Source organism: Syngnathus floridae, chromosome 9 (assembly GCF_059516105.1).
Source record: "Syngnathus floridae isolate MCC-2025c chromosome 9, RoL_Sflo_1.0, whole genome shotgun sequence".
Taxonomy (NCBI): domain Eukaryota; kingdom Metazoa; phylum Chordata; class Actinopteri; order Syngnathiformes; family Syngnathidae; genus Syngnathus; species Syngnathus floridae.
The window spans coordinates 7,755,017-7,765,658 of NC_142421.1; the positions used below are offsets into that span (position 1 = coordinate 7,755,017).

Here is a 10,642-nt window from a genome sequence, read left to right on the forward strand (position 1 = left end):
CACAACATGGGGGAAAAAACTTTAATTTGAGACATAGGGTGGAATCTGCTTCATTGTCATGAGACGTATCACGGAAACAGTGCAAACAACAAACTTATTAGACAATGATGCAAAACGAAAAGTATGCTACATCTAGCAGACAGTGGTTGAACACAAATTGTTGGTTGAGTTTTGATTTGGCGCTAATAATAGTCATTATTCACAGAGGATAAAGAATATATGATTAAGCACTGTTATGTTGTCTTTACATACGTGTTGGTTTCCACACACAAGTTGTAAATCTCTTTTTGATATATTGAGTTTGACTCTAAACTTCAGCTGGGAGTTGTTTAATGATCCATTTTTTTATGTATTGTTCATTATTTGCTGCTTATTATGAAGTGACTTGGGAATAACAATAAAAAGTGTAAAGCAAATACTCAAACCATAGGAAAGAAATAAAAACACCACACATAAAATCTGTTTGATGACTGACAAGGAAAAGACATGATGTGACTTAGAAAAAAAATGAGGGCAAGGCTAATGCGGGTGGACCGTTCATATATTGTGGGATGCTTATTTTGTTCTCAGTCTACCAGATACATGACAAAGACTGTTAGTGTAGTGTTTTATCATCCCTCTTCCTCGACTGTCACCAGCTCCATTGTAGCTGGATAAGTGTGATGATCACACGGCACAAGGCCCCAGACTGACTGTCTCATCGCTGGCCCCATTCAGTCCCCCTCTTTGGACTCACCTGGTCAGGAAGGAGCTCACTTTTCTCACGAGCAAAAGCCAAACACATCACGTCGAAGCTTCTTTCAGTACACACAAGTGTTGAGCAGATGATTCCCTGTGTGGCGCGTCCATAAGTCAGACTTCTCTCTCGTCACTGCGTTTGCGTCCTCACCGCCGTGGAGGTCTTTCTCGCAACCCTATAATTTGTGCGGTCGAACTCCATCGAAAGATGTCTAATGAGCGCTTAATGGGCATTGGTGAAAGCATCAATTAAGTTAATTGTAGATCACTGTGTTAATTTTAGTCATTTAGAAAACCCCAGCTTTCCTAAATGTTGTCAGTGTGTGGGGAGATGACGGAGGAGCGCGAGGAGAGACTGAGCGGCGGTTTGCCTCAAATGCTGAGACAACCTTCATGTGATTTATTGCAAGTAATGATGGTGGCCTGGAGCTGATGATTGTTTTAGAAGTGGGAGGGTTTGTGTTTCCATGCGGTGCATACAATGTGTAGATGATTACATTTCAAACGACGTGTTTGGAGGTTTCGCGTGGTTTCGGCAGCTACTCGTCTCCTCTTCACTATTGTTTGTCGGTGGTTTGCCACTTCAAGTCGGTGGCTTAGGACTTGGCTTTAAAGACCCCAAGGGACATTTTGTATGGATCCATTGAGCTCAGGCCTTACTGCCTTGCTTCTTGAAAACTGCCCTTAGCAAAGTATCATAAGTATTGGAACACTTAGCCACGTAGATGTGCAATCCACATTTGCACCAGATAACCAGTAATGCAAATGATGTGCCCCACTGGGCCCCAAAAATAAGTAAATAAGCAAAGCAAAACATTCTCAGTCTTCAGTTAGTTAATTTCTTCACAGGTTTTAAAACTCTATAAAGTATTTGCAAACCAATTCATGAATTGACTCTATTGTACAGATGTAGTGGTTCTTTAACTTGCAAGTTTAATTTGTTGTGACCAGGCTCATAACTTAAATCAGTGGTAAATGGAATATATTTCCCTCATTAAAATGTATTGAAATGCCAAAAATCCATTCCAGCCTCAAAAGAAACACCACAACATTATTTGTACTGTTTTTAATGAGGGGGAAAAAATGCAGTGTCGTATTGAAGGATATAATAAAAACAAACGCATGGATTTTTTGAAGGTGTAATGCGTTGACATTGACTGCTGTAATGATTCATATTGTTTAGAAAGCACATCATTTACCATAATGTCTTTGTCGGTAAAAGAAATTGCAATGCAAGTGCAAACTCTGAAGCTCTGCTTGCATTCAAGCCCACACACTCACACACAACATCTGCACAACAGAAACATTGCGCAAAGTCAAGCCAGAATCATTCTTCCTCAAACGGCAATTAAGACAAAAATTCATTTTGGTGTTGGGTTTAGCCATAAATTGCTGCGAGCTGTAACATTCGCTGCGTGTTTTGCCATCTCCGAATTACGGCTGTAAATCAAGACTTAATGCTACATTTAAATAGTTACAGACAGGCAATTTATTCTTGGCTCCCGCTGGTATTTAGCGCAATAACACTGTGTGAACGTGTGAGTGTTTCTTTCACATTGCACACACTCTCGCCTGACAACTCGCATTGGCTGTGGTCTTCGTTGTTGCCCCCACATTTTTCAAGAGGCTTGTCAGTCACACCAAAACAAGCGGGATGTGAGCTATGCACTGTGGCAACAAGAAAAAGTTTTATTTGTATTATTTGACTTTTTCCACTTGCACCCAAAGTTTGGATGGATGGACGGACGGGCAAATACTTCATTCATCATCAAGGGCAATAAAATAAATCCATTTTAAAGTGACATGTAAACTTAAATGTTTTTATTTAATAATTCCCGTCTTGACAATTTAGCCAACATGTTGCTCTTAAACTTTATATTTTCATTTGGATCACATATTTCTTTTTAAATTAACAATCCTTCACTTTGGAACAAAGCGCCCCCCCCCGTAGCCACAAGATTCTACTGAGCTGGGCCCTTCTAAATTGAATCAGAGCTGGCATGTTTCTCCACACGGGCCAGTTGGGACCCCCAAGCAGTTGAGGTTGAGATCTGTGCTTGTAGATGATGGGCCTCGGGCCCGCATGCACATGAAAGCCGCGCCACTGATGTGTGTAAGACATGGGGGCGGGTCGGGTGGGGGGCAGGCTCCGTCGGTCCAATCTGCAGCACACTTTATCCATCAGACCTGAGGGTTTGCACTCAAGGTTGCGGTTTCTCGGAGACTGACACAACGTTCCCATAATGGGCTACATCTCCTAGCCTCAACCTCTGTTTGACAGCCCGTTTGTCTTGAAGACACAGTAACTGGAGGGTTGTTTCTATTATGTTGAAGGCGGCGGTCTCATTTAAGACGTTTGATCAGCTATGGGGAATGCAGTCGTGTCTGATATTGTTGTTATGGTCGTGTGGGGAAGACAGCGAAGCAAAATTATTACATCTATTATTTATTTCTTGTACATAATTAGATGATGTTTACAGTTTAGCCATTTTGAGAGTGAGGAACCATATTTGATTACTTGAGCAGAAATGGATGCCACACGCCTCACTGTAATGCAGTGGAACCATAACAGTGAAAAACATGAAATAAAATTATACATAAATGTCTTTGAATTCATTACATTGAAGTAATCAGGAAAGTATATTAAACCGGTGTGTGATTATCATGAAAACTAATTTCATTATATTTGAAACAAATCCTCACATTATAAGATAATAATGTGGCTTGAGTCTTGAACCAAGGAGAAGCCTTTTCCTTGTTAACATATCACACATGATGTTGAAGATGTTTGGCATTTGCCTAGGGAGTGGAGGACAGTAGATCAGAGTGTGACCCGGGGCCCTGAAACATCGGGCTGACACATATGGATCCCATAGTGAGGGCTGATAACCCGACAGACGCTCTGGAGCCATCCCTGGTCGAGACAGGAAGTGACTCCTGTTGCTCTTTTAAGAAAGAAAAAAAAAGTATAACCAAGTATGCGCTTGCTTGCTGACATTAATAAAGGCTATGTTGACTTAATGACGCTCTGGCTGTTGTATGGACAGTCAACAAATAGTCAGGCGGGAACGTTGCCCACACTAGCGTAAGGCGTCGGCGGTAGATTTATGGAAGTAAATTACATCCCAGAGGAGCGCATGTGTTAAAGTAGATTATCTGAAATGGATGCATTCTTCATGCTTGTGCTGTATATTATCATAACATAAAAAGCCTTTATCATTCCAAAGGAGGAAATTCAAACACAAAGCCATTAGAAGTGACAGTTATATAAATACAGTATGTGGTTAGTTGTATTGTGTGCCAAGACCAGTTTGCTTTCTTACTATTATATGCATGTGATAGTAATAGTTATTATGTTTGATAAAAAATATTTAAAAAAAATTATGTATGTATATATATATATATATATTATTTTTTTTTTTGTGTGTGTGCTCACCCCTCCCCTCCTGTGTGCCCATGATTAGTGTGATCATTCTCACCTCCCTCTCGTTACCTGTGGCGTATTTAAATCCTGTCTGCGTGTCACAACCTTTCCGGGTTATTTCTCGTCGCGCGTTGTTCCTGTCTTTCCGTTTTTTCCCTCGGTCGTTTTCTGTTTACCGTCACTGTCGGTCATGTTGGTGTTTTGTGATGATGTTAGATTAGTTTGCCAGTTCCGGTCTGTTTCCCTTTATGCTCCATGCCAATTCCCTTTTCCCTAAATGAACCCTGGTCCAAGCTTGGACCAGGGTTTATTGAAGGGAGAAGGTAGTTAGAAGAGAGCATAAGGGGAACAAACTAACAAAACCTGCAAACTGACATAACTTAACGGACAGACTGGCTAACTGAAACAGAACTGACAAAGACAGGAACCAAAAGAAACAAGAATTTCTTTCTTGCTTGCTTTCTTTCTTGCTTTCTTTCTTTCTTGCTTGCTTGCTTTCTTGCCATTCATTCATTCAACAACAAATCTCATTTTCTTCCCATTCCCAGTGAGCGTGCCATCCAAATTACCCAGAGGCTGTTATTTTAAGCAACAACTAATACACTGGTGATGATGACTGTAGAGTTGATTAATTGATCATTTAAAAAAATCTCAGAATTATTAACTTGGAATTGCCTGTTGTAGCTCAGACACATTGTAACTATTTAATTGAGATGATTGCCTTTTTATGAGCAGGCAATGGAAAATCATTCATTGGCAATGAACTGGCTAATTTAAACAAATTGTTTCATCAGCATTTCATTTTGATGGTTTAATCCGGCCTTACAAATGAGAATGTTGTGACCTTTATAAAACATTGGCATTGGTCAAGTATGACATAGATAAAAAATTGATGTTGCAGTGTTTAAAAAGATGCAAAGGTCAAGTGGGTGTAATTATTGTTGGAACTTTGGACTGTTTTGTACTAGGGCTGACGTGAAGGCGCATTTTCTCTCTCACTTTCAAGACTCCACACAAACAGGAAGCACACCATGTTCAGGTAAGCAGCAAACATTGATTCTCTATGCATGTTAAAAAGTGCCGACAAATTGTTGATGTTGGATCTTTCCACTTGTAGGATTACTCTTTTGGTCGCCCTGATATTTGGCATTGCAGCCAAGCCATATAAGCCAGGGGTATGTACATCAAATATTTTAGACCACACCCAAAAAAAAAAACTGCTTCAAATGGCCACATAAATGTCATACAAAACAATATTGATATATTTGATCCCTGGTTGATATTGGTGTTTCTGTTTTCAGAATAAACTTTGCAACAAAACCTTCCAAGACACCATGTAAGTATTTTTTTTTTCCCCCTGTTAAATATGTATTTTGGGGGTAGCATGGGGAAATAGTTGTTAGCACTTTACATTTGTGAACGTCAGGGTCCATCTTTGACAGCCCCTGCTGTGTGGCGTTTGTAATTCTCCCTGTCAAACTCAACAACAAAATGATATATATTTTTTACAGTCAATAATATTCAATCCTTAGGTTAACTTGGGATAACGGAAATAAAATGTTTTGTCTTTTAAACCAACAGCTAGTTTTTTTTTTCAGTTTAGATGTAACTTTTGTGCTGGTAGATTTTAGAAATAATATTTAACAAAATCATTATATAATAAACTCACTGGAAACTTTCTGGAAATGTTCCACTTATCAGAGGTAAGGAAGGAGAGGTCCTTCTAAACTGTTGTGCTTATTTTAGGTCAGAATATGAAAAATTGCCTTTAGATGTGGAAGTGGAGCCTCCACAGGACATGGATGAAACTGACTATGATATTGACCCGAAAATGAAGATCTGGAATAATGAGGATGCCACAGGGACAGAAAAACAATTCGCTGTGGCAGAAGTGGATTTAGATTATGTTCATCATCCTTCTCTGAAGACATTTCCAGCTGAATATGAAGAAGTTTTCAGTGAGGAGTCTGAGCATGACCAAGATGCCATCTACCATGAAGCCAGAGCGCAACTAGATGAATATCTTGCCCCGCTCACTGCTGAATACAGAATAGCCAGACTTGAACAACCCCAACCAGACATGACTGAAGCCTTTGATCGAGTGAGACATCATCTGGAGCCCGAGGTGGACGTGGATGACTTGTACCATTCTGACCTGCAAAGCTGGCTGTCAAGTTCCCTTGGCAATGACAACGCTGCTGCTCCTCTAGATTGGCAGGTGGAAAGAAATTACGACCAACCAGAGGAAGATCTCGATCATCTCTACCACCTTTGACGTATGGAAATGCATGCTTTTATGTCCACCACTGAACATCTTTTAATTCTGAAGATATATGGTGAAAATTGTTGAAGGAGCAACAAAGTTATAATAATAAAATTTGTACTGGCTTTGTGCTACGTTTGTAAATTGAGGATGACCTGTGATTAATGTTTTGACTGAAAACTGTATTAAGATTAAGCTTCAATAAAAAATATTATTCAGGGTTTAATGAACATGTCTTAAATTCACAGGTAAACGGCATAATCAAAATATATGCAACTTAATCTATGATTGGTAGGAAAAGATTATTTGTGTCATGATTGGTATGTTATTAATCCCATGACCACAGTTGCTGCTTGTTGTTGTTGCCCCCCGGGCATAATTCAAAGCAGAGTGGCAATATTCTGACAGTCGCTGCAGCCAAGAATGTGAGATACTGAAAATATTTGTCAATTAAATGACCTCCACATCCTGCCTCACACTGCTTGTTTCATCTGACACTCAGTTGGATGGCAAAAATGTTTAGGAGTCCTCTTAGTGACTGAACCGTTACAGTCCCTTTGCTATACTTAAATTCTAATAGTGGATTAAATATAGAGCTGTGTGATGTTTTAAGGAAAATAACTCATTTCTGACAGCGGAGTATGGCTGTTATTGGCCAATAGAGTACAAAATAGGAATTATAGAAATAGGAAATAGGGTGGAAGTTAGAGTGAATGCAAAGGGGAGCGTGGCTGACTTGCAGAAAAGTAAATCTAGCCCCCGCTCCCCCCAGGAGCCCCTCCCAATTCTCCCAGTCCGGACCCATGCTGCTCACTCTTTCTTTTGGACTTTTTTAAATGAGTTTATCACGCCACGAGAGTCCGCGCTGCTTCAGTGTAACGTTTTGGTCCCCATTGTGTGCCTGGAGGAGCTCAATTGAGTCGACATTTATTATTTTGACCTTTCTCCAGGCCTCAAAGGACGACGCTCCTTTGCAGAACCTTCGGACGCTGCAGACTTTTTGTGAGTCCCGCTGAGAGAGGAGACAAGTTTCTTTCGCACTGAAAAGTTTTGTTTCACGGGAACGACAAGAAAGACAGCTCTGTGGGGGGATACTGAATGAAAAATAAAAATCAATTAGGCCATGGCCTTGTGGGTGAGATGCGCGTGAACATCAGACAGCTAGTGCATTAAAAAAAGGAGGGGTGATTTTATTTTATACGAATTGCTTGCATATTTGAAATATAATCCGGACTTGGACTCTTTTTTTTTTTTTTCAACGTGGGAAACTACTTTTGTCTTACATGTTCAAAATAAATGTATTTTGAAACTTTCAAAAAGTGCTTAACTGTTAAAGTTAACATGCAATATAGAATGTTGTTGAAACAATAATTAATATACATATATAATTTGCTTGCTAATAGCATAATTTAAAATGTTAAAAATAGAGATTTTGCCAATTACTTTGCTTTTTTTTTTAACTGCTTGACACTTGGAACCTTTAACTGCATGTGGCTTCCCTCTAGTGGCTTACCCTAAACAAAAAAAAACCCTAAAACTTATTTAAACAAAAATCTTCAATAGTGGACAGCCTTCATTTTTTTTCTTCACACCAACTACAAAACAGACATCAATTCATCTGGTTTATTTGCAAAATGTACACAAAAAAAAGAAACTTTAGACGAAAGAGACTCAGAGATCTTCCAATGCTTGAAATGACCCATGTGATTTCCTTGTGTGGTAAATATTGAACTGCATCCACCTTCACTGCACCCTCAGTTGTGTGGGATTGTGTATTCAATCATTCAAATCCAAATGCACGCCTTAATAAGGCACTCATTGAAAATTAAGAGGTCAACTGTACTGTCACTTTAGGCAAAACATACAAGATTGGTTTGCTTTTTCTCCATGTTCATGATGGTATATAATTGGAATATCATATTTGATCACTGACTGGGAAAAAACTGTGGTATTACTAAACTAAAAGTGAGATAAAACACCTTCCATGTTCTACTGATGTCATTCAACTTGGTGCGCATGATCTGTTTGGAGTTGGATGAGCGAATTAATTGTCCTGAAAACTGGCCTTTCTCTTCTCCACAAACGCAGTCATGCCCTCCTTGCGATCATCCTAAAAAAAACAAAAGCACAAATGTATTGTAATGTAATTTGAAGTCAAGTCTCCAAACATGACAGTGGACCACGTTACCGTAGCAAACGTTGCGTGGAACAAGCGCTTTTCCAAACGATTTCCCTCAGCCAAAGTCAGCTCGAAGGCTGAAAGCGCACAAGGAGGGAAAAAAACGACAAATTTCAACCTGATTTGATTACAATGCGTGCTACGGGTTTCACTGAATGTGGCCTGACCTGCATTAACTGCCTCTTTGGCCATGGCGGACACCAGTTTGGAATTGGCAGCTATTTTCTCGCCGCATTTCACCGCTTCGGACACCAGCTGATCCACGGGGCAAACTTTACTCACCAGACCTGCACACGGCAACAGAAAAAAAAAAAAAAAAGATTTCTATTAGTGGCAAAAGACACAAGTAAATATCCTGGAAATAACCATGGTTAAAAGTATATTAGTATTGAAGTAGTAAACAGTTCTTGTACCTGACTGCTTGGCTTCCTGGGCATTAATTTTATCTCCTGTCAGCACCATCTCCATGGCCAGTGACTTGCCCACCGCCCGGGTAAGACGTTGGGTGCCGCCCGCCCCTGCACGGAGACAAGACATATCATAAATGTGGCTCCAATAGATTCTCAAGTTCTACACAATCATACCAGGGATGGTCCCGAGCAGAATCTCTGGCTGGCCAAACTGCGCCTTCTCTCCAGCGTAGATGATGTCACACATCATCGCCAACTCGCAGCCTCCTCCCAACTGCAACCGGGAACAAAATTCAGCTGAGACCCCAGACCTCTCTCACGTGTTACCTTCATCCTCCAAGAATAAGGATCGAGCATGTCTCGCATATTAGACAATGCATCTTGCAAAACAGAGACACTCACAGCAAATCCATTGACAGCAGCGATCACAGGCTTCTTCACAGTAGACACTCTGTTCCAGTGAGCCAGAAAGTTCCCACCGTAACACTCCTGGAAAGTTCTATTCTGCATTTCTTTTATGTCCGCTCCAGCTAAACAAGACAGAAAAAATGAGCCATGTTGACTCTTGATTTTGGCAGCAACAGTGCATATTCTTAATATTTCTTCCCCTTACCTGCAAACGCTCTGTCGCTGCCTGTGATGACAATGGCGCCCACGTCTCCGTCGTCCTCGAAGGCATCCAAGGCTTGACCCACCTCCTTCATCAGACCGTCGCATAGTGCATTGAGAGCTTTAGGTCTATTCAACTGGATAAAACCCACATTCTTCTTCTCTCCTCGCTTCTCTACCATAATATACTCGTAGTGGACACCTGCAGGGATGGTAAACACAGATTATCTAATCGAGTGGTTCTCGTTTTCATGCCTATCATTGTGACCCGTTTATATACCCAGTAAGGACAATCAAGCAAATGTATTCTTAACAAATACCATTTAAATTTTTTAAACATTACATACACACACTATTCTGTTGTGAGAGCTCATTTGCTGTGCTATGGGTAATTCTCAAATTTCACTCAGTATGTCCCAAATGTTTTTCTTTATAAATGATCTAAGACAGCAAAATGTAGAACAGGGTCAGGGGTCAACTTGTGTTTGCATCTATTGCGATTCTTACTATAGAATACTTTTATGTTAAACATTTCCAAATTTCATAATGAACATTGTCAGTGGACCACACTTTATATCTTTAACGTGCATAAAATGAGAATAACAAATAAATAACAATAATAATGTTGCTTTGCAATGTCGATTTGGAATTTATGACATATGATAATGACTTTTCCACTTCATAGCTCAATGCAACGAAGACAAGTTTGCAGAGCTTGTGACGCAACTGTGCTTGACATTGAAAAATGAAAAGCACGCGTGTCTTTTAAAACACTCACCCGAACTGAAAAAGCGGGCGGCTGCCGAGAGCAAAGCGGGTGCTGCGCGGTTCGGTTTGAGCAAAGCAGCAGCATTTCTGCAGACAAACGCCATGACTACAGGAGAGGACTGTTTGGCTGTCAACTTGTACAAAAGCTGCACAGTGCTTCCTGTACGTCTCTTCTTCGTTGCCTAATAGAGGTTCAGATTCAAATGTAGTTTAGCGTTACCGCCGTCTAGCGTACATGAATAGTATTACTG

General features: G+C 40.3%; 2 protein-coding genes across 2 annotated transcripts; one reads left to right on the forward strand and one right to left on the reverse strand.

Annotated features, from left to right (window-relative positions):
* Positions 1 to 4,268: 4,268 nt before the first annotated feature.
* Positions 4,269 to 6,651, forward strand: LOC148393269 (uncharacterized). The gene is made up of 4 exons (XM_088384902.1): positions 4,269 to 5,201; positions 5,280 to 5,337; positions 5,464 to 5,498; positions 5,909 to 6,651. Exons 1-4 carry the CDS (start codon positions 5,194 to 5,196, stop codon positions 6,435 to 6,437), a joined length of 630 nt encoding a protein of 209 aa, XP_088241028.1. The 5' UTR covers positions 4,269 to 5,193; the 3' UTR covers positions 6,438 to 6,651.
* A 1,383-nt stretch (positions 6,652 to 8,034) lies between these two features.
* echs1 (enoyl CoA hydratase, short chain, 1, mitochondrial) lies at positions 8,035 to 10,575 on the reverse strand. Its single transcript, XM_088385313.1, has 8 exons — positions 10,402 to 10,575; positions 9,628 to 9,825; positions 9,417 to 9,544; positions 9,189 to 9,288; positions 9,018 to 9,122; positions 8,772 to 8,891; positions 8,614 to 8,681; positions 8,035 to 8,535 (listed from the first exon to the last, which is right to left on the reverse strand). Exons 1-8 carry the CDS (start codon positions 10,493 to 10,495, stop codon positions 8,470 to 8,472), a joined length of 879 nt encoding a protein of 292 aa, XP_088241439.1. The 5' UTR covers positions 10,496 to 10,575; the 3' UTR covers positions 8,035 to 8,469.
* Between the last annotated feature and the right edge of the window lie 67 nt (positions 10,576 to 10,642).